General features: G+C 41.0%; 1 protein-coding gene across 16 annotated transcripts in view; it reads left to right on the forward strand.

Moving 5' to 3' along the window:
- LOC135501089 (ras GTPase-activating protein nGAP-like) overlaps positions 1-24,913 on the forward strand; it is a 76,152-nt gene that overhangs the window by 29,418 nt on the left and 21,821 nt on the right. For 12 of the 16 annotated variants that reach the window (XM_064792884.1, XM_064792881.1, XM_064792883.1 and 9 more), the window contains exons 2-4: positions 15,159-15,239; positions 21,524-21,648; positions 24,735-24,835. In XM_064792884.1, the coding sequence (XP_064648954.1) occupies positions 21,613-21,648; positions 24,735-24,835 (137 nt within the window). In that variant the 5' untranslated portion in view covers positions 15,159-15,239; positions 21,524-21,612. Of the gene's footprint in view, positions 1-142; positions 478-8,461; positions 8,866-12,048; positions 12,228-12,314; positions 14,745-15,158; positions 15,240-21,523; positions 21,649-24,734; positions 24,836-24,913 lie in introns of those variants that run through there. The other 4 variants (XM_064792879.1, XM_064792882.1, XM_064792878.1 and 1 more) reach the window with 4 other exon arrangements.

The raw sequence follows: 24,913 nt of genomic DNA on the forward strand, positions 1-24,913 counted from the left end.
CTTTCGCATTGCTTTCAGATTGACATTGTCAATTTCACCATAAATCTTTGGTGTGTAACTTTTGAGGTGACCTTTTGGTTGGAAGGATTAAGTCAATTGTTCCTAAACTGCTGATTACAATTCTCCTTCTTCGTTACTTCAGTTCTTCCGATTGACCTTTGCCAAATCTTATCTCATTTGCTTGGATTTACAATGTGTCTTCATGGAACCAAAACTGCTGAAATAATGACTAAGAAAACAAAAATGTGTGTCAAGTAATCCACTCTGCTCATTTTCTTCAACCGACATCCGAGTTTCAGTCAGACTATTGGAAAGTATGACAAACTTCATGACAAGCGACTGTCAGTGTGAACGGACTCACTTCTAGTTCATCTCGGTGCGTTGATATACTGTTGGATGGTCGACATTCTCTGATAAAGGATATATACAAGTAGACTTTAAGGATGGGAAACGTCTTATGCGCCACAACAAGACACGGTAAGGATGCATCTCAATGTCCGAATTTTATGTTTACATTTCTTATGACTTTGTTGATATGTTTCGGGAGCATAGTTGTAGATTTCACTACTGTGGAACACCAATACCCGAGTGTTTATACGAGCAAACTGCTCTTTTCCGACTCCCAAATACCACCACCACCCAAACTCGTCTGCACCATAATTCGCAGATGGCGATTAAAATTGCGATCCACCAGAGGCTTGTCTGATTCAATTAAGTGTGGATAAATCGATCCCCTCCGAGCCTTCTTTAAAGTACAATTTCCATGGGTTGGCAATGATAACATGTACGTGTTGCGTGATATTTAAATGAATTTAGAGTATTATTAAAAGCTATATACTAGGCAATAGACTGTAAAATTTTCGCTAACCTAAAATTGGCCAAAATTGAAAGCTACAAACTCACCTTTTATAGAACCGGTAGTTTTCTTTTAGATAACCTATCTAACTCTTTCATAAACAACCTATTTTCAAATGTCTATTTAAGTGTCAACAAGACTTGATCGGGGCTTTGAGTGATCTAGTGGATTGGTGTGAAATTCAGACATTTTGTAAACAACAATACATTAAAAGTGCAACAGGTTAAAATAAACATGTTACTATTCACAACCCAGCCAGGATTATCTCGAACATGAACATATCAGCATAATTTCATCCGGCTGATATATTCGGAAAACGATGCGCGGCAATTGAATGATTGAATGAATTGAAATGGCTGTCTGGGCAGCGGGGCGATTAGGGAGCAGATGGGGCTATGATTGCCAGACCATAACCATAGCGTGTCTGAATGAAACATATGAGGGGCATCTCAAAAGTAACATGGCGAAACAGATTATTCTTGTGAGGGATGTTTCAAGGAGCAACCAGAAAGCGCTCACTTGAACCTGACCAGTAGGGAACCAAGCAGTGACTCAGCCAGGAGTTGAACCCATGACCTCTTGATCGTGGGGCCGACGCTCTACAACTGTCCTTCCCCTGCCTCGAGTTACACTGCAGATTCAAATCTCTTATGTGAGAGCCAAGTCATGCTACGGACAGAATATCAAATATTTAACGGGGTTATCTTTTTGATTAGGTTGACCTTGCAATTGTCGTGTGGAGATGAGAATAATGACAAAGTTACCACCTGATGATAAGCGCACCGAATCAATTTTATGGGAGATAATATCGCATAAATGATTTACGACGAAAATGAAATGGTGAATTCTATCAAATTTGGATTTATCGTCTTAAAATTTCTGATTTGTTGGAAAAGATTTCCATCACTTGCTGGGATATTTTAACCTTTTGGGACTGGGACGTGGCTATGAATCATGCTCATTGGGGTCGTTTTATTCCAAACCCTTTGAAAACTAACCATATTTGCTTGCATGACCACTGGTTCTCTGATCTCATACCATCGATATAACAAATGCCAAATTGGTGAAAATAATGCTGGTCATTGCCTTTATACTCGGCGACTGCAGTAACGTAGTCACGCTCGTCTAAATTCCTGGGGGTGCCTTGCGTCTGATAAGTTAGAACATTTTTGTTATCGTATGATGGTGAAGCTCATAATATGATTTCCCCGGCCACTGCCAGCCTGTGAGCATCAATACCACATCATATGAACATACACATGGGTCCGTCCTACAGGGATGGTGGAAAGTCCGGATTCTTGGCATGACCTTTTTGCTTCTCACCAGTTTTCGCTTCCAAACATCTACTTCAGTAATCATATGCAGTTCTTTTTCACCATTTAGAGTTTTTGAGTTGTCAGAGTTCGCAAATGGCCGCAGTCCAATATTCATTGGTTGAATCGTCAGTCATGTGCATTCCTTCCTCTGACCCATTTGAAGTGTCCACTTAAATACTTGGCAAAGAAGTCAAGTTTTTCTTTACAATTCCTGTCTAATTGGTATGATTCCAGTCATAAACAAGGTCACTTGTAAGTTTTCTGCAGATTCTTATTGTCTTTGATATTTTTGAGACAACCTCTATAACACATTCTTTCTTTCATCTCTTTTTAGGTAAGTGTGCTAATCAAGTTTACCTCTGGGAAAGTAGGGTGTTGAAGTTTACCTATAGGACTGGTATGATGATAATTGACCACCTTCTCAACAGGTTCTCAATAATGCCAGATGGACTTTGAATGCATCAAGAACTAAAGATTTGGCAATCTGATGACATTACCTGAGGCGGAGTCTTAGGATTGAGTACTTTCTTTACTCCCCAAATTTTAAGGACAGATGTTTGAGCTGGGCATGTTATCTGCATCACCATGTGTACTCTGAAGTCCAAAAGCGGGAGCTTCATTGTTATGCTCTTTTGCTGTTGTCTGTATCAATATGATACCGCTGTTGGATAATGTTGGGTTTTTTGCTGGTATCTCAGGAAGACATGATATTGGTATATATCGTATATAAAAAAGATGTTGCTGTTCCAAGACTTGGGCATGCAATCTCACATAAGTGTTCCAGTATTGGTCCTATTAGAAAGGAAAAACGATCAAAGATATTGTGGAGATTTTCACGATTCTGACATTTGCGTGTTGTCTGAGTGATGTGAATCGTGCCCCTTGGGTAGGAGACAATCTTTCCACAAATTGAGAAAATGGGAGAAAAACGATGAATGTCAGACTTTCGGTCGATACTCATCAAAATTGTTTAACTTTTTGATGGATATGTCAGTTTTGATTGACAGGTCGGGGAATGATGTCTTTATGGATGACTGGTTCGGACAGTGGGGAGAATGGCTTCGACAGTATGTGTGGGGTGCTTTCATCATCATCATCACCGCCATCTTCCTTTACTTGTCCAACACTGATGGGCATTGAGTTCAAGTTGGTACAGCTCTGTGGGAGAATGATGTTGATTCCTGAACGTCTCTAGTTGCTAGTGAATAGGTGTTGGTCTCGAAATACTGATCTTGGTCAATTCAGTTTTGTGAAATGGACATCCACCCCCCCTCCACTTGAGACACAGGATTTGATAAAGGAAATTGCTTTTGTCAATATCGTGAACTCAGTAGTTGCGTGCCCTGTCTTAACATGATACTAAAGAAAAAACCATCCATCGATTGTGGTTAAATTTCATCATTCTTCCGAAAGTGATCTCCTTGGGATCTCTATGGGAGTATGAAATAGCGAAAAAAGAATTTGTCTTGTTCAATACAGTTGTCAATTGAATTTGGTGATAGCATCCAATTTGATCCCGGCGAGATTTGATATGAACAGTCATCGAAAGTATCAATCTGAAATCACTTTTTTACTCTGCAGCTTGGTTGAGGCATATCATTGCTAGTCTATCAGGGGATGCCCCAGCAACAGTAAGACTACACTGGTGGCTTATGCGGTCTTGTCATCTCCATACCCTAGCTGAATTGGAGTGACTGTAGTCTTCTTGAACCCACTTGTGGGTTGCACTCACAATATGGTGATGCGAGTTGTTTCGTTGAGTGGGCAGGGAAAGACAGACATTTTCTGATGAGAATATCCTTTTCCAGTTTGATCTTTACTCAGCATTTGTGGAATCACTCCAGACTTGATTCAGATAGACCAAAGTGCCACATGGAGGAAAGTATGATTGCTCGCCTCTTTGTGATGGATACCCACGATATCTGGTTGCTTTGTTCTACCAAGTCATGAAGCAGTCGCCAGAGTTTGAGAAGAAAGGGCAGATTTCTCACTCATAAAGGCCAAATTTTTCGTCTTCTTCTTCCGTTACATTCGGAATTTTTTAGATTGACAGCTGACATACGTACAGGGTTGTGTCCTATGGCCAGTACTCCTCACTATTCTTCGTAAAGGCTAAATAAGGATACATGTACTTTCAGGCCTGGTGTTGGACTTGGGAAGTTCCAGGGTTGGGGGGGACCACAGTCACTGTTCTGCCACTCTAACAAATCGTATGTGCCTGACAGATGTTAGGGACTTTTGCACAACACATTCCAATTGTCATTTATTGACATGGCCGGGTCAGCGTTAAAATCGTTTTACTTTTGAGTCCATGTATGTCTGTGACCTGTTTATACTGCATATTTAAAAATTCAATGTCATCTGTACTTTTATAACTCAATTTATCTGGGACATCCATTCATCCAGTTGAATACATATTTATCAAACTGTTAACTTTTTGTTTGCCATTACTTATAATTCGTCACAACCGACAAATACCAAGTCAAAGTTGGGACACTTTATAGTTTCTTATCAAAGACTTGAATGATCTTTCCTTTTGCTTTGTGATCCAGGGATTGAAATGTTTGACCTCGAAAAAAAATAAAATTCTTGAGTCATTTTGTATTCCTTTCAGTTCGGCCAAGTTTCAAGCCTTGAAATTCTCTATGTATTCGAGTCATGTCAGGTCTTTTCAGCTCCAAAGACCATATTGGCATATTCATGGGAGAAAACCCCCCCTGATTTCCTCATTGGCAAGGACCCTGCCAATTGCCATCTGTATTCTTATCAGGTCTTCCTCCCTCTCAAGACAATACTCTATCCTTGAGAGACATTACATATTCCTATCCCGTCACAGGTCCTATCTTACCGCAGAACTTCTTGCCCCGCTGAGACAATACCCATTGGCAATTCCACTGAAGAGGCTACGCGAAGCCCTGTCCAGCTACTCCTGTTGATGCTTGCAGACTCCACAAACACGGGCTTATTCATGTATTAAGGATGCAGATTGGATCTTTTATTGATTAGACACTCAACGACAGACTTTACGAGATGCTAACAAGAGAGACAATCCTGATTTCTGTCTGTCCATAGCCTTGTCAATTAGCCGGCACTGTTGTTTCTGAATTGACATCTGTGTGTTTTTAACCTTAAGGGTTTTTTACTGGCTGGTTGGCAATTCCCTGCCGAAAGTTTTAAGAGCCATTGGAAAGCTCCTTGAAGTACATCTCCACAGGAATATCAGATTATCCAAGCAATCTTTTTTGGCCTATGCTTCTGAGTGGTCTGGATTCTTGGTCTTGGTGATCCACCTATGGGAAAAACTAACCCCCTCTGAAAGTTGAGGACTCCAAATTTACCACCACGACTTAGGTCTGGGCTACCTACCAGAGAAACTCCAGGATTTTGGTATTTTAGTTCTGAATTTTACCAGCAGACAGCAGCACTGTTGTTTGTGTTTCCAAAGTGTCAATGGCTGGCAGGTGCTGCCACTGTTTCACAGAAAAGTTCTGTAATTTTGCTAGGTCCCTTTTCGCAATCAGATTTTTCCCCGAGGGAGAGCTGTTTGCTTCCCCGACCCTCCCTGGAAACCTGTGACCGGTTTAGAGGTTGAATGTGGGTTGAACTGGATGAAACGATAATTTTGTCAAATATACCAACAACTTGCGACACTGTTGAACAGTGGCGTTATCAAGCACCTTCGTGTAAAGATTCTTTCGAAATTAGTCAGAAGTAAGGTATCTTCTTCAGGTGCAAACCACATCAAAAAATCGCTAAATGCAACATAAAATCACTTGGTGCTTTATGAGTGATGTTTTTAAATAGCCTTACATGCAACTTTGCATAGGAGCATATGTTTACGCGGGGATGGAATCTGAGTGTGAAATTGCTTTGATAAAGCTGTGAGCATTGTTGTCAGGACTTGAGCAATGTTATGTGACTTTCACATGAGTATTTTGGCAGTTTTGATGTGACGGTCACATTGAAGAGTGGATTCCTAAGCTCTTCGGCAAAATAGAGTTAGAAAAAGCTCAAAGAGCTATCAAACTTGATACATTCACTTGAATGGATGAGGCTAACTCAGAGAGATTGATCAGGTATACAGCCCATTCATGGAGTTTTGGATGGAGTGCATCTGTTGGCTTTTGAAAAGTGAATTCGATATGTCCAGGTTTTAGTTGTAACATGTTGCCAGCATTTCAACCATTTGCAACTGATCGACCTTGCAGTGGTTTCGAGTTGGTAGGCTAGAGAGTATCGATTTGTGATCCTGACTTCGGACAGGTTGGTAGAGCAATTAGTAGTGTTCAGCCTAATAGGGCACCACCCATAGATACCCCTCAGCAGTGCCCTTTGCTACCAAGTACACCAATGCACTTGTTCCCTGTAAACAATATAAACAAACGTGTAAAATACTACACCTCACAAAAACAACTTGGAGGGATTTTCGGGAGGTATTCTTTTTTCTGCAGGCAACTGTCTAAATAACGGATCAGATGATTGCTTGATAGCCTCAGTATGATGCAGAATCAAAAATCATAAGTAAACAGCGCCAATAAACAACAGCGATGGTATCTTTAACCCTTTGAAAGTTGCAGACCAGACCGCAATACTTAAATTATTGCTCAACACAGAGATAATTGTCAAAGGTCACAGCAGCACAAGTTTGCTGGGTGCATATTTTCTTTATTGAGAGAGTGTGCTCCTCATTGTGTATTGCATCGTATTACTGAACTCCATCTGTACAATCCCCATACACTGTCCCCCTTCTTGACGTGACAGACTCACTGCGTTTATGAGTCAGAATATGATGTCAACTGAAATAACGATTTTGAAACTTCAAGGCACTTTGTAGAGGTACCTTGATGTAAATTGGTGAAGAGTGGTGGCCACTTGTATTCTACTCTGCCAGGTGCATGGTAACAAAAACAATGGCGGAATATTGACGGATATACCTGTACCGATTTGATATGATTCAGTTGTTCCGGGCAAGTAGACTCATGTTGGCACAAGTTTTTTCGCTCTTGCCAAAGGTTTGTTCATGAGGCGCTTTAGCTGGGGAATTAGGATGGAAATTGAATAAGTTTCGTAAAGATTCTTTGAGGTCTCAAAGTCACTGATCAAACCTGTTGTAGGAAGGTTTGGAGATTCTTTGAGAAGTCAAAGGGTGTGGTCTGTGGATGAAACCTATTGAGACTTTCGACAGCCTTACTGGCTTCTGTTGATCTGGATCAAGAAAGACAGTGTAAGAGGACGAGCTCTTGGGTTCACTCTGTTGGTTGGTTGACTCAAGTTCTTGCTTGACATCCCAGCCCTCTATGGTCTTTCGGCCCAAGTGAAGCATCACATCAAGAAGTCTTCAGGAAAGCTCCCATCCTTGCAGTAACTGTATTGGCGTGGGAGAGCCATTATCACTTCCCAGACCATCTGAGCCCATTTCTAGGTGTGGACTCTGGATCGACTTGGCGTAAAATTCTATCCCATGGGTTCTGATATATTTCAACAGAGACGTGACTCATCTTCAGCATCGATTTAGATCATTCGCTGGTTGGATTGCACTTGAGTTTTAAATTTAACTCAGACGAAGATTCACCCTGATGTTTCAATATGTAGGATAGATTCTTACGTACTCGTAGCGATTCTCGCGTTCGATTGCATTTTCGATTTAAATTGACCTGACTGGATGCGAGTCTGGCCAGTCTACCTGACTGGAAGGATCTAATTTCAAGATCCATTCAAAGTTCAGGAGAGTTAATCCAAGGATCAGTGTAGCAACGAGAGTTCAGATAGCCGGAAATTGTCTTGTAAAAGAGGATGTTTTTTTCGGATGTGCTGCTTTGAGATTTAGATATTGGTATCATTCAAAGCATATTTGGACTGGAAGGAGGTTTCAAATCTTTCTTGGAGGATTACCTTGATACAGCGATGTCTTTCCGTTTGCGACGTCGACATGGTGAGAACTATGATTTTGCCACACCCTTAGCTTAGGTTTGCTCTCGTGGTGTTTTGAGTGCATCTATCCTCTTTTGTCGAGTACTTTCGTGTGTTAGGCTAAACAGTCTCTACCCTTTTTGTGGCATTTGGAAGGTATTCTACTGCGGTATCTACTGCAGCTCATTCATAAAGCTGACATCTACTCTGTTCTTGAGTGTAGCATTACGCACAAAACTGGTGGTTGAAATATCCTGCATTCTCTCTTGTTAGCATGATGGGAAAAATAGGGTGACTGAGACAGATGAGAATGCTGTAGACTTTTTTTGCAACATTACGTTGAATAATACCAGCAATTCCTGTTCAGTCATCATTGGTTGTTTTGTGGAACCCGAGCAATTCAGTTAGGCGCTGTATCTTGTCGGCAGTCCATCTGTAGCGCAGTTGCCTCACTGGTTTTCTTGGGAGGAAATAGATTGTAGACATTTTGGTCAAGTCTGGCCGACAAGGAAACCAGAGGCTGACCAGTAGGGTAGTGTTCACGTTGTACACTCTTGGTTTCAAAGGAACACTGACACAGAAGTTATATCAAACCAAAAAGCTGACTCTTCTTTACAAAGGGTAGGGCTCCCTTCCACAACTCTATATTTTTCTTCTGGACACTCTTTCTCGACCTCTGAATCAAAATGTTGAGTGGATTGTTCAGATTTCGGCGGCGCCACAAAAGTCGTGTTACACGGAACCTTAACTATCGGAATAGTATCGCAGCATCCATGCATCTTAGTAAGTTCTTTTAGTAGTTGGCATGTCATTCCTTTTCTTTCCTGAGTGATTGCATGTCCTCCCTGTTAAAAATCCCTCAGAAAGTGTTTTACTCTATTCTCAGGGATGTGATATTTCAGATATGCAGTGATAGTTCCAGGGGGCTTCCTGTGATGGCCAGGTGCATTCTTCTCAGGACTCCGGGGTTTGCCCTGATTAACCTCCAGTTCGTAAGCAATCTATCAATCTTTACAGCACCTAGGCATTGTTTTCTTGACCTGAACATCCTTTTTATCTTGGCTATTCTCAGTTAATCACAAGAATATCATCCTCAGCACCAGATATCTCGTCAGGACACAGAATTTCTTTGTAAGAATCGTCTTGGAGTGATAACCTTGGCGATTTACATTGCAAGATGGTGAGAAAGTTCAGGATGGTGATGAAAATTCTGTTGTTTGTACCTGTTCTTGGTGATAGAATTAAGAGAAATTCATCATCTCAGTGCAATAACTTGGTCGACCTTGCGATATGAGTACCCATCAGGTTATCACACCGAGATGAAGAGATATGTTTGTTACAGAGTTCCTCTGAAGAGGGTGCTACAACAGACAATCATCTTGGCCATTGAAAAATAAGGGAATGATGCTCTGTTTTCAGTCCAGTCCCTTTCATGCAAGTTTTTCATCCAAGCATGGGTCACAGTGACAAGTCCTTTCCATTTCTAATCACCCTGCATGATATATTAGGCCTACCCATCTACGAATGTCACGTCTCGGACTGAACCTATCAAAGGGACTTCATGACCCCGAACATGAGGTCGGAGCACTAACAGCGAGGCCTTTTGAACTGAGGCATTGATCTAATTTGCACTTCCGAATTATTGATGACCCATTGAATGTTCTGTCATAGTCCGAGTTAATACAATCTTTAGTGATAAATTGGTCTGTAGCCAGCTTTATACATTGTCAACTTACTTGATATCTATTTTGCAATTTAGAATAATATCCTTCTTCAGATCTTTAAAACAGACTTCATGCAGGGTACTGTATAGCTTTTCCATGGCACCACACTTCTGTATGACAGCATAATACTCTGATTTCACTGATCTATGACTGGTTCTTATGCTTTACTGCTATTCAACATGTTCAATTTGATTACTCAGCAAGTTGGCGACTCCAAGTTGTCTGATGGCCATGACATCATTCATATTCCTTCCGGCTTGGTCCTTGTTTCTATACGGCAACAACTAATCAACCAGTCTTAGATAGGTGAGGCTAGAGTACATGATAATGTTGCACTTGGAATAATTTGATAAAGTTCTACAGACAAATGACTGTGGGAATGCGCGTTATCTGGGTAAATGTACAAATTTATCATGAATCTGTCACAGAATGATTGCATTTGCAGCAAGCAGACCATCTGTGCTGCATTTCAAAATGTAGCGACGGCCTGCATGTGTCGGAAAACTCTGTTGTGCAGATATTGGCAGAAGCTGTGCCCAAGCTATTTGCCTTCATGACCAAAAACCTCAGCAGTCCACACCTTTATAGGATGCATTGAAATGTACTCTGTACTATGTACATTTCAAGTGCACTCCACTATGAACGCCAGTCAATTCCTTCATTCATCTAAGGACCTCCTCACCATCTCTAGCACCTCCTACACCCATCGATCATCCTTTCCTATGCTTTGATATAGATTGCTCTCCCAACATTGAAAATGTTGAAAGTGTCATCATGAATACTGTGAGATAGAGTACAGTATGCTCATCTTGAATATTTTGAAGTTGCTGTTGAAATCGGATTATGCACACTGTGTAGTTTTTGTGTTGATTTTCTTCAAGTCGTCTCTGTTGCTTTGGAGGGTTTCCTTCTTCTGATCCCTTGGCACGGTATTGGCTTTGTTGCTAAGAAAGATGGTAAATCTATTCAGACAAGTTCACTGCAGTTCTTGGCAGTGCACCTTGGAAGATGCCTGCCGAGTTGTAATCATCTCCAAGTCTGTTACGTGGTGAATTCAGGGATGTTTTAATGATGGAACGCAACAACCTGTGGAATCTGATGATTTCAATTTGTAACACTCGGTGGAAACATCATTTCAATGTTGGAAGGAAAGCCTTCGGGCATCAAGCATTTCTTATAAACGCTGGGGGTTCAGGTTTGGCAGACAGGGCATGGGGTATTGCACTATGATTTGAGTTAATTGGCTGACGTCTGGATAAACAGTTCATTTGAGCATTTTGGCCTTGATGAAGATTCTGGCCAATAGATGCTTTGAGTCAGACTTGTGCAGAGATGGGATGTGCCACAATTTGAGTTTGTCATTCATTTGTAATAGAAATTGAAGTTGGCTGAAATGACTATGGTATGCCCTGCCAGTTGATTTAGTAAGGTGCAGTGGAGCATTTTGGCTTTGCTGCAGATTTATTGCCAAGTAATGCTGTCTTGGAACTGGAGCTGCTGCAGAGGTTAAATTCCCCTCATTCAGTTACAATTGTGTTCAGAGTTGTTCAGTGTTGGGTGTATTCATGACAACGCATTTCTGGATCTAGATCTGTATTGTCACTGAATCCGTAAATACTTGCTAGGCTAAGCAATGTTATTATTTGGTATCTTCTAAAACTATCCAGATGAAGGCCTGCTTTGTATATTCTAGTTCTTCCTGCTGGAGCTAAGGCTTTATTGTACTTTATAGTAATGGCATATCGTATTGAACTTGTATTACCCTTCCAACTCGTCGTAATTATCATTTTAGTATGCTAGTCCTACAAAAGCATCACTCTTCATATCAATCAATAGGACGACTTTTTTCAATGACACTTCATCAGAATTGCAAAGCGATTCCCCTGAGGCCAGTGAAGATATTTTGTTTGTTTCTTTCATGGCAACAATCTGTGTGCTTTGATTGGCTTCATCTGTTTGTTCTATCGGTTCTCTGGTCATGGAAATCGTCATTCCGAAGCCAGTCTTTGGCATTGTCCCCTCCCCTCCCCTCACCAATTCGACAATGGATATTGGTCAATCTGATCCATAACCATCTAAAATTGATCCTGACTTAAAAGTAGGCTTTATCAATCACAAACTATCAGACAGTTGCTTTAAGTAACGGAATACAAGTTTCATTTGGCCTCAAGTAAAATGCCGTTTTGAATTTATGTTGGTAAATATGTATTGATGTGTAGTAGCGAGCGTTGGGTGCGCGGAGCCATTTAACATGGGATAGTTCAACACTGACTGACTAATAGATACTTAATGTAAGCAGTTGGAAAAGTTCCCAATGTTATTCCGTCTGACCCTAATTTGGCGACCAGGGAGTTGAATATTCGCTAGTTTGGATATTTTTCGTACATATAGCGCATATGGTATCGGTGTTGGGATATATTGGTGAGAGATTCTTGTGGATATCATATTTCATTTTGAGAAATGTTGGTTATGAGGATAATAAGTGCAAAAAATTATCTGTTGGCTCAATCCATGGACCTAGATGGTCATCATCTTTCAATCAGGTGATAATCTATCGTTGTAGGCTCAGGTTATCCACATTCGATTGCATGTCTACTGTTATCAAACCTGAGATTATGGATTTTCCTGGCTTGACAGAAGTTGTTGTCACAGCTTGCTATAACAATTCCTATTGTTCTCTGTCATTGTCGAGGGCCTGAATACTGGGTGTGATACACTTTGACTATATTGGTGATGTCATGCTGATGCACAGTTAGAAAGGCCTGAAGGATAGGAGTTGAAACATTGAGAAATTTTGGAATATCAACTAATATTGATCTCCCTTTCTGTTTAGTGGAACTATTTCTCTAATTTCGTGTCAGTGATCTGTGTATTCAAGTCTGTACGTATTCTCGTTTGGTCCTCAAATAAAAATGTGATGCCCCTGGTGGCACCGTTATACTAGTCGTAGATTACCGTCGGATTTCTGTGAATGTATAAGAAGAGAATTCACGTTTCGACTTACCAAGTACATGGTTGATATTTTGGGATAGGCATTTTGGTACTTTGAATAGTCGCGTGACAGTTTGTCATATATCCTCATCAAGTGAGATGTGGACAAAACGTGCCAGAACTTGCGGAAACGCAGTTTCTAAATGCCAACATCAGAGAACTATTTGGTTCTATTTTGATATATCATGATCAAAATAGCAATATATTGAAAACAATCAACTAATTTACCTGATTGTCCAAAGTACCGCAAAAGGGTGAATGTATTAATTGCAATATTCATCCTTTGAAATCTGTGTTGCTGGTCTCATGAGAATCAATTTGCGCCGAAGTGATTTTCTACGCAGGGAATAAAGATCAACTTCTTCGTGTCCCTTGAATTATTTTGTGACGAAATGCGAGTGGTTGGATCACGAAAACAACCTTGGTGAATCATGTGATATCGAATCATGTGAGTCGAATTTTGTACCAAAATAGAGATTTTATTAAAACTAACACAACTGTTTTGTTATTTGTGATTGAGAGATTGTTTCATATTTTAGGCCAATCCCTGAAGGTACTAAAATAGATGTGGCAATGATTTCAATGTCAGAAACTTAATTTTCCCCAAATTGGAAATATTTTCCCTCCCACTGGTGAACACTAGGTCAAAACACCTTTAGATTTTAGAAGGAGGTTTGTTTTGGTACCCTCAGTACTAAGCTCCTTTGAGGTCGTACTCCTCTCAGGCCAGGAAATGCCTCTTCTGACCTGAACTTTGCCCTTGTTTGCTGATTATCAAACTGTCTGGTCTCCTCCTCCTCAACTGATAACACGCTGCTATCAAAACATCTTTGGATGGTAAAACTAAATTTGATGGTCTTTCCCAATCTCGGAACAACCAGAATTTGGTGGTGTTCCCAACCTTGGCTGAAAAAAAATGTTGTCATCTTTCCCAATCTCGGATCAACTTGAAGATAAAATGCCCACAAAAGTTATTGTTACAGCCCTGGTAATCAGCAATTTCAAAAACAACCGCTCTGGGATATTCCAAATTGAATGACGGCGTTCTTCCTAAGGCATCATCTTACAGATGAAAATTGCTCTCAGAAATGAACACATCACGACTTCGCACAAAGTGGCTACATCGTGTGAGAGACTATCACGTGCTGGCATTGAGCGATACGAGCGTGGTCACGAAATTGACATGCACGGAGTATCATCTCCGAAGCAGGCCTAGGCGTGCAGCGATATAAAAGTCGTGTTCGGAAACTTTTGTCATTCTTTGCTCGATTTTCATCCATCTCTCTAGTGATTATCGCCATTTTGATATTACCGCAATGATCTGTACGTTGACTTTTGGCTACATCAAGGATTGCTGCCAAAGCCTCCTTTGCAACCAGGTATACAGTGAAGCTGACTCTAAAGGTAAAGATATTGTTGTTCCCAATGCTGCATTTGTCCCAATTTTGATGTTGTGTTTTGCTGCAGTTTGTAGCTCCTCTGTTAACTTGTTGACGGTTCCTTCGATATTGGTTTGGCCTGTAAATCTTTCCACAGGTTTGTTGATTGAAAATGTCTTGATTCTTCTTCATTGAAAATCTGGTGTGTTGTGTCTTTCTCTTGTTCCTGGCTTCTAACCTTTTTTGAGTGTCTCCAAGAATCATGAAACTCGTTTGATTGAGTTTTTCGGGCTACTTTACTGATCTACAGAAGGTGATGGACTGGTGTCTGTCATATCATTATTGTAATCCAGCTCCAACCAATGGAGGAGGAACCACTGGTACACAATCATAGACCATTGAAGTTTTGAAAAAGAGTTTCGAAACCAATCCTGGAATAGTTTTGTACGTCATGGATAATCTGCAGTGATATTCGTGGAATATTCGCCGTAAATTTGTTGAGGACACGTGGCGAAGATGTTGTGTGTGCGAGGGGGTGGACGCATTGAACGATCAGATGATTATTATGGTATGTTCATGTTTTGCAACTGATCAGATATTGTTGACTGCGCCATCTGTATCTCGATCGAAAATCGAGACCGCTGGTCCAAAATTGAGGCCCTGTGTATAAGACATAACTCAGTGCAGTCGAGGTGTATTTCATCTCAAAAACTTTGTTAGATGCATGTACCATTGGCCCATTCATTTCCATTTCATCTTTTGTCAAATTTTCAGGTGCAGCTTTCAGCGAGATCAAGGCGGTCCTTCTTATGACTATTCCAGCAGACCTTCTCGACCGCCAAACACTGGACTTGAAAAGTAAAAGTGAATACAGATTTTGGCATGATAGTGCACAACAGAATGATGTTACGATTCTTATGCAAACATGATAATCAATATCTTCACAGTTTATCTTATGTTTTTCTTCTCTTCTCTCTTGTAGCGTCTGCATCCTCAGTAGATGCGTACATCAAGAGCTCGACGCTTGATGCGCGCACACCCACTAGCACACCTAGCCCTGCAGGTAGGACACTGGTTTATTTCATTTTCTCAAATTTTTATTTCCATCACATTCTCAGAATTGCCCAGTCGTTCAAGGGTTAACCCAGGTGATTTCTATCTGGGTATTAGATTCGCACAAAATAACATCCAATCCACCTTGCCTATGTTTTCATTTTCCTATCACTTCGCTCAATCAATCACAAGTTTCCTAATTGGAAAAATGGCAAAATTAGTGGTTAATTATCTCCTGATAATCATGACCAATTCATTGTGATTAGTTTGGTGACGCTGACAGGAGGACAATTTATAATGTACTGTAAGGTGGTGCAATAGCCCCAGTTCAGTAATTACAAAAGGGCTATAATTGTATCACTCTACCTTATCAGACTATTTCTAACCTGGGCCAACTTTTGCTGATATAAACCTGTGAAGGACTTCGGGATTTTGATTGGATCTGATGTCACCAGTGTGGATTTGATTACTGTTGAGGAAATATTTAGCCCCTTAAGAATATATGTTTTGACACGTAGCAGGGGTAGGGGTTCAGGGAGGGATCTTGCTGGACAGAATTGAAAGGAAAAGGTCCTTAGCAACATTGTTAAAGGATTGCCTTCAAAATCATGTTCATTAAGGGGATCAACCAAAACGGTATGGTTTATAGCACATTATGGTTGACAAATCCTTGTAAAATCCTAAATCGGGTGGTGTGTGACTTTTGACCACATGACCTGGCGTGGCAAGTGAGAGTCGGTCATATCAACATTTTTCAAATCGTTTGATAAAAGGTACCATTCTATTGATGCATTGTCTTTCAAAGGTCATGGCTTGAGACCCTTCTCCATATACTTATATTAGGGTCAACTCACATGTTGACAATGAAATCTAAGAGGATTTCAACTTAAACCACAACAAGGGATTACAAAGTCTGCTTTAAAGTCCAGTTGGCTCCTCAAGCGATTAACTGTATGACCTTATCATGTGGTCCCTGGTGTCTGAATGCTAAGATTGGTGATTCCTATGATCTCAGTCTTATCCTGTCACAATGACGTGTAGAACCAAAACAAGAGATTATTATGTTATACTGAGAAAACATTCCAGTGAATTTTGAATGGAGTTTGTGCAGTCTGTCTTTAAAATTATCTGCCTACCCCAGCGGCCTTTTTAGACAACCAAATTCAAATATTCCTAAAACAAATACTTTGAGAGAAGTGTGCCCTTCATTTCTCTCTATCTCAGTAAGGTGTGATCATTCCTTGAACCTTGAAATCCTTTGAAGTTCTTCTGATGTCAACCTGGGTCAAGATCGGTCTCTTTGGTCATATTATCTTGACAATTTTCATGTTTTCACAATGGCATTCTTACAATTGCATATCATCAAGACATAATCAAAGGCATTTATATATATGTCTAGGCAAAGGGCTTGGTAATGATCACGATGACAGATGGTATGCCCTTCTTGCTGCTAGTTCGGTCATATGGGTTGTGTGCTTTTAGCAGTTAGCGGTGACAGTATCCTCAGTTTTGCGACCTGTGCTGTTGTATTAACTTTCCCTTTCTGACAGTGGGAATTGTTTCGGTGCTATGTGATTTTAGCGATTGGCGATCCGATGGTTCTTTGTAGGACACTTGCTGTTGTGAATGGATGGATGCTAGCCATATGTTCCATTGCAGACCCACCCGTGTAATCTTGACAATGTTTTGACAATGTTTTAGTGACACCATCCTCTTTGCATCCTATATTGACATTCATTGGCTAAGAACATGTGTCATGCTTGCTTCTTTCCTTGGACGTTCTTGCTGTGACATTAAAATGGTAGACTTCTGTTGCCGATCTCTGAGACATTCGAAATGTGCATTTGAAATATGATGGAATATTTCTAGTTTAACTCGTTCTGCATCAGCCGATTGGGAAAAAAAGGAATATTGGACCTCACTATGCCAAGACTGTGGAGTAAAAGTCGGACATCATGGGCAGTGGAGGTATTGCCGTCATACCATCCTGTCCTTCTATCCTTCAGAAGTAGGTATCAAAATTTACAGTAACAAAGAGATTCACATGGTCGCACCGTGCTTGGCAATATTCAAATACTGGTATTGGGTGTTACGTGGGGTGCAATCTTACTCAGCAACAAGTTGAAAACGGTCATCATGAAACTAAAATTGGTGTTCTTGTTACATCAGAAAACAGTTTTATTAGCCAAAATTCACCTTCTCAAGGGGTTAATTCCCTTCTCAAGAGGTTTACTTTCAAGTTCCCGAGTGGATTAAAATCTAATTTGTGGCCATTTTGGTGAAATGTTCAAACATTGGGAAAGGTGTCTGATCTGAAGGGTCCACCTGAGCCAACTTTTAGTGAAGGACTTTCAGGCTTTTCGTGATTTAGTGGTATTAGATTGTCAAAGTGTCACTTCAAGAGATCTTGTGACGCATTGTTGTTTTCAGTTTAGTGGTTTGAGGTGGGAAAGTGGCATGTGAAGTCTTGAACAGTGGAGGGGGATAAGGGTGGCCATACGTGGCAGAAAGTGGTCCGTTTGGAATCAGACTCTGGTCACTTTGGTCCCTTGTCAAGCATTTCCTTGGCTTATCCTGGACATACCCCCAAGCTTTGAGACAGAGTCCCGTGGGATCATTTCTTAGCCTGTCTGATATGTTCTTACATATTTTGGATGGTTTGGGGTGCCCACCCCGTTGTGATGAAAACGGAAAGGACAGAAAAGTACTTTGGTTTATGTATTTATTAGTTTGTCTAAGTGATTTTGAATTAACAGCTTAGGATATCTCTGTTGTCTTAGAACCCTTGTTAGCCACAAGCCAAAGTTGTTGAGGCTACCCCCTGGAAGGGTAGGCCCTTTGTCCTTCATTTAAGATCTTAATTGGTTTGTCTAAGGCATTCAATTGTCCAAAGTATGTGATTACAATACTTCTGACACACAAGGCCTGATAATTGTAGGCCTACCCCCTGGAAGTGTGACAGTCACTTCAATAGCCAATTCCTTCATTTGTTTACAAATAGATTATCATTGTTTTCATAGGCTTGTTCTTTGTCTGGGGACCCATGGTTGTTAACCATTCCATACTAAGTTGACTTGTCTTTTGCTGTACATTTTGAGCAATAGCCTGTGCATCTCAGTACTGGAGATTCTGTCAACTTGGGGAACTTGTGAGGTCTCAGTTGATTTCAGGTTAAGTTAGTTATGATTCACTGTACATCATACACAGGACACTGTACTATAATGATGTTTTCAACTTGGGTGGACAGTTCACATTCAATGTGTCACTAGTGACTGGCAATGACCTGTGTTGCCTAGCCCTGTTAAAAACACATAGGATTGGATTAGGGGAGTTGACATTAGCAATACAATAGGGATTACCTCTGCAAATCCCAAATTAGTGCCAATTCAAGAGTTTGCAAATCCCACCACAAGTATGCAGTAGCCTACCTGTACACCCTGTATGGCATTCTCAAGCCTTCTTGACTTGGAACCAAAGCATGAATGGGTTGAAAAAGGTCCTGATTGGCCAGCCAAATTTCTCATTTGTTTTGTGAGAGATGGGTTTTTGAGTCCCGGAATTTGTATTGGGCGTTCATTCTGTGATTTATGTGTCAGAGGTATGACTATGCATACTCTGTTTACAGGAAAATATCTTATTTCAGAGTTTTGTACAGTTTTGGTCTGTGAATTTCAATTGTAGTGTGGAATCTTTGTGTATGGACTCGAATGATCTCAGTTCTTACTGGTGCTACATTCGAATCATGAAGTCTGATTCAAAATTCCCTGATTTAAACTTCATTTTTGGATTATTTCGGAAATCAGAATCTAGGATTGACATTCAATGTGTCGATAAAAATGATGGTGAGTTGTTTTTGATATCAAAATCGATCTTGTTCTGTTCAATCACTCCAGTGAGGAGCTGGTTGAACATAGTACAGTGCTTCCATCTCGTGGTGAAGAGTAGAACTAAAACTGCATCCAGCTTTCACTGTCCACATGACAGAGCGAGTGGCTACTTGGGGTGAGGGTGGGGAAGGGCCTACTACTTAGCCAATGATATGATTGTCAATCAAAAGGAAATCTCTCGTGTTGTTTGTAGGCCCTAAAGTGCTCCATACTTACCTGTAATGTTAACTGTAAAAACTGATAGTACTAATGTACCATTGTTTGGAAATAATAAGAATTGTCATCGATAATGTTTCCATTGCATTTTAATGAATGTTGTAAAGTTGACCCCAGGCTGCATCAGCTTGTCTACGAATAACATGTAAAAAGCTAGATCTGGCTAAAACATGGCATATTTCCTTTGATGTATATTAGGTAGTGTACACCAACATTGAACTCTGTTCTTTGTTGCATGAAATGTTGATAAAAATTAAATTAATTTGAAATCGACCAGACAAAAAGAACAGTGCATCTTCTGTATAGTATCTATGCGAAGAATTATAAATTGGGGTGAAATGAGTGCCACTATAGATGCCCTGAGGACGTTAGCTTCTGATTCCCATGGTGATGGTGACACGAAGTATGCTACAGAGGCGGAGCTGTTTTGTTGAAGTAGGCCTGGGATTTGACATTTCCAGGATTTTACGCTCGTAGTATGGATGATTTTTAGAGATTCTGCGATGCGTATGGATCTTCTGTCCTCGGTCAATGGATGATCGATTTCAGACGGATGTTTTCTAGGCCTTGGGGGTCCCTGCATTGAACTCTTTCATTCACTGTTTGGAGGTTACTGATTTTAGGAAATTGCCCGAGTTGGAGGTTCTTTTGCTGGCGGTTTGGGGTGGTTCAGGCGGTTTGTTGGAGTCAGTCTTGTTCAAATCAGTCCAGAGTGATTTGTTGAATCACACTGTTGATATATGCCTTGTTTTGTTACATCAGTCTCTTGTCTTGTCTCTACCTTGTCTCCATGGCAAAGGTCTGTCGAAATCGTGGATCTTCTTTCAGAACAATCAAACTGGTAACCGTCTTTTGCAACTCCTTTCTGTCAATTTGTTTCGTCACTGCACTTTGACAGTTTGGTAGAATTGCATTGTACGCATTAGTTTTACTCAAAATAACGATTGTTTTTCACATCCAGATCAATATCTCCTGACACAATGTTCTGAATTTATGTTTTACTTTCTACTTTGCTTTGCATGCAATTTGCAATTCAATTTTTTCTGGGATTTCCAAGAATTGAGCAGACACAACAATTGATTATTGATTTGTAGAACGTTAGCCATTCTCTCCATTGTCTTCTATGAACCAGACAAGAGAAAATAAAAGTCTGCACCAGATTTGTCAACAAAACGTTGGAAATGTTGCTGCATCCTTTAGAATTTAAGGTGATGTTGTGACCTGACGACTTATGCCCCCAGGACGAAATCTCTTTGCCTTGTGATGCTGGTTTTGCATCTGCAAATGTTATGATTTCCATCATAATACTTGAAAACATCAGTGGTCTATAGGCCTATTGGTAAAAATCACTTGTCAAGGGCTTTATCCTGTCTCTCATCTACGTACTAGGATTGAGTCCGATGGAATTTTTCTTCTGTGTGAGTTCTCCAAAACTAAAGAAACACGTAATGGATTACTATCACCTGGACTATACGTGCGGGTTCGAAATCGACTTCAGTTCTGAATCTGAGGGGGAAACCCAGAGTGCTGAAGGTAGGAAGTCCAGATTGTGTTGGTGACCACTTCCCAGTTATAGTGTTGTAAAGATGTCACTGTATGAGGTATAGTTCCTTTCAGTAATTATAGGTGGCTCTGAGGCAGGCTTGCAATAAGGACGACTCAGTCCTGTTTGTATGTGTTGCTGTTCGGGTAACAGCTCTTGCTGTGAGGGGTTAATTTGACATCCATTGGTAAGAAAGCTGTGTTTAGTCTGTGGTTAGTCTGATGAATGACTTGTTCATCTGACACCTCAATGGCAAGGAACTGCATGTTCTTGTTCTGTGGCTGAAATTTCCCACCTGAGGTTGGCGTAAAAATGAAACATGATGAACTGGGCAAGGAAGCGACCACGTTTTTCTGGTGTCGGGCTGCCAAAGGTGCTTTCCTCATAGAATTCTGGCCATCACAATGTCAACATCCCTATTTGCCAGGATGGAAGATCTCAATGATGGTGAAATGTACACAGACTAAACAGCTCGCCTGAATTAGAAGCAGACACCTTTTGTCACATGCCCAACAAAAACTCGGATGCCTTTCAGCTAAAATAAGCCGTCTGTTGACAACTTGTTTTCATTCTGACGAAAAACACAAAAAACCCGATTAATGAACATCATTCTTGAATATTCACCGCTCTATCTCTTTCTACTTTCAGAAACTTCATATGAGCGGGCGATCGCCGGGTCGTTAGATCGGCGCTGCAGCATCCCCATCGTGACCGAGCCGAGTAACTCGGACGAAAACATGGAGGGCTCGTCGTCGCCGGCTTCAAGGTTTGCGGTGAGTATCATTCATTCGTTTATTATAGCCCTTGCCATCGCAACGATCAACTTGAACATCTTTCAGACAAATTTTTGAGACAGAACTACTCTTGCAATTCCCGATTGTTCATTCCAGAATCCTTCATTGATGAAAGTAGACATGTCGAGAATTCGCTTTACGTCAAATTCCCATTTGTTGATTAAATTTTTTGTGCATCGACGACAAAAACAGCGTGGATGACAGCTTTGAATATTCATCTCCTGAGAAGAGATGGAGACTTGAGTTAACCTAGTCAGCGATGGCATCTTTTAACCCAGTGGTTTTCCTATGGGAATTTCAGTGGGGTGTGCCAGTCATGTCCAAGGCTTCTGATAGCAAACCTAATGGGTTGATGATTGTGAAAGATGTGATTTTAGGTACTGAACTCAAATGTCCATTGATCTGATGAATGATGAATGAGTAAGCAAACAGATCAGGCTATGATCATAGATTTATTATCACATTTTGCCAAGAAAAAATGTCGCTGTTCGCACTTCAGGATAATTAACTGTTCATATGGCTTCTTATCTCTGTATGCTAATGAAGCCATATTCAGACATATGATGTCTTTAACACTTTCATGTCTTCTGTGTTCAATCTGGCCTTGATGCCAATCGTGGTTATCAGCCTGGCGTCTCTCTGCAGAACAGAAAAGACACAGTTTTGGACCAGGAATTGTCCTTCTTTACCTACATTTTTACCAAAAAGCCACAGGAAAACATACATCTGCTGCACAAAACATCAAAGAAATTTCGCTGATTTTTATCTGCGGCAAACTAATGGGGTGACTCAGTGACATCAAAGGATAAACACTGTTACATCCTGATGGCCTCGTCCACATGACGCTATGCACCGGATTAATCTGCAGCGCAAATCTCTTGAAGCACGCAGACTCCGTTGCCTGAGTTAGCAAGTAGCATAGTAGATGTCACTAAAGCACAGCGTCATAGCGCAGGATAGCATAGCACAGAACGCAGCGTCCCGTTTTTCCTCGGGGAAGTTGACGAGCAGTGTTAGTTCTGACTCATCTTGAGGATAACGTGTTCCACTGGGACTCAAGATAGCGATAGAGCTACTTAGCCTACTGTGACAACTGTAGGTTATGGCTAAGGATTGACTTCTTTGATGTTGAGTTTGATATTTCGATAGCGGTGAGTTGTTTTTGCTACCGATCTCTGTTTTGGGGTTAGATTTCAAGATTTAGTTTCTGGTGTGGCAACTTTAGGTTCATATCAGTGTTGATTGAGGTATTCCCAGGTTGGGAGAAGCCTAAGTTGTATCTGCACGCCTCAGCTTTGCATTGTCGTGGTGTTCAAGGAGCTGCTCGCATGGTGCATCAGCTTGTGCCTAGCTAGGATTTGGCTAGATTTGAATCATTTTGGCACCGGGAAGGGGAGACCTAATCTGGAAAGAGACGAACTTGCCTGATTGATCCGAATGCCCTTATTTGACTTTGAGTAAGTCATGAGATTGATGACCCAAGGTCAGGCTGACGGTCATTCCTTTCCCGCAGACATCACTTAACCAAACAGTACCCCCTGGAACACTGAGTGATCTCTCTGGCACATCTCTCCCTGAAATATTCATCTTCTATCACAATATTTGCATATGTATACAGAATATCGAATGTATCGAGAAATTTGGCTGTCTTTCCTTTGGGGAAGAAGCAACAGCATGCAATATCAACTACAGTAGACATTGTCATTCGACTTCGGGCTGACTTATGTCTATTCTGAAACCTTTCTGTAGAACTTGGATGAGCTGCTCAATCAACACAACTATACAAGCGTTTGTAACAGGTCACATACATGGCTGGAGTGTGGCGAAGAGACTTGCCCAGAGTCTCACACAATCAGTTGGGTGAATAAGGGACCTGAGCATGACTGCCTGCCCAGAGACCCAAGCAATTATGGCATGGCTCTCATCAAAGGAATTACTGAAAATCTGATCCAATAGTTGCTCTCAGGATAAAACCGGAATCGAGTTTGATTGTCAGGCCATTCCAGTCATCTGATGAAGACGTTTTCCTTCCTCTTTGATGCTAGTCATGTCCGCACATCAATAGATCATTACCCCAGAACAGCCAATGGTCCACTTCACTGCCCCGTTAGCCCGTTAGAGTGGCTGGGCTGAGTCAAGGCAGGGCTGCGTTCCTTGATTTCTGTATGTTGTTTTGGTCAAGAAAGGCAATAGTTCTTGCACAAAGTACTGATGTTCAGTCAGTATCATTTCCCTAGAACAGCCAATGGTTCTCTTCTATGCCCATTCCAGTCATGGTGAGTGGCTGGCTTTGAGTTCGGCAGAGCTTGTATGGTTGTTTGTCCATCAACACCACTGGAAACTCTTACTTGACAAAGAACTGCTGAACCTCTGGAGTAGTTTTGACAGGGTGGCAACTAACGTGGGAAAACACTTCAATGGAATCAGTCCTGCACCATAAAGATGTGCTTCGCCCACTTATGCGTGAATCGTTGTTCAAGAGATGCCCTGAATCAACATACAAACATCGCAATCCTAACCGATTGCGATCGGGACATCAATAATTTATGATTGACTGAAATTTGATGTGTCAGATTCTGCGCTGGTTTGAGTTGGGCGGTATCATGGTAAGAAATCTTCATCTCGCAGGCCATTTCTTGCGGTTCTATCAAAATAAGACAATGAAATCGATGAAATATTGAGAGGAGTGGCAGAATGGGGCGGAATCACGGTTGCTCCGTTGTTCAGCTGGTTTGGTTAACACATCATTGACATCGACTTCAAACAGCAATGTAACAAGTCCAAGGTTTGCTCAGATATTTTGTAAGACTGGTGTGACACTTAGCCTGAGATTTTGCGTTATTTCAATCCTGTCTCCATCTTTGTATGGAAACTGGTGACAGTCATTCATGTTCTGCTGCCTTCTTTTTGTCGCAGTCGCTATCTCCGTCGTCAACAGAATATGACCCGTAAAACACCTGTTTCTTTAAGGAAAGTGACAACGATACCCACCTTGTCTTGCGATTAATCAACAAAAGCCAGCTTTACGTCCTCGCTAAATGTCAAACTCACATTTCTTCTTACAGAATTTCTTCACAAAGAAGGGATTTAAGAGCAACCTAAAGCGCACAAAAAGTGTGACAAAATTGGATCGGAAGAGAGCCGGATCTGCTCTGGAACATGATCCGTAAGTTTGCAAGTTTTCCCTTGATCGGTTCCAGCGTAGCTAGTAGTAAGAAAGGGATGTGTCATATATGTGATTGAT

This window comes from Lineus longissimus, chromosome 17 (genome assembly GCF_910592395.1).
Source record: "Lineus longissimus chromosome 17, tnLinLong1.2, whole genome shotgun sequence".
In the NCBI taxonomy this organism is placed as follows: Eukaryota; Metazoa; Nemertea; class Pilidiophora; order Heteronemertea; family Lineidae; genus Lineus; species Lineus longissimus.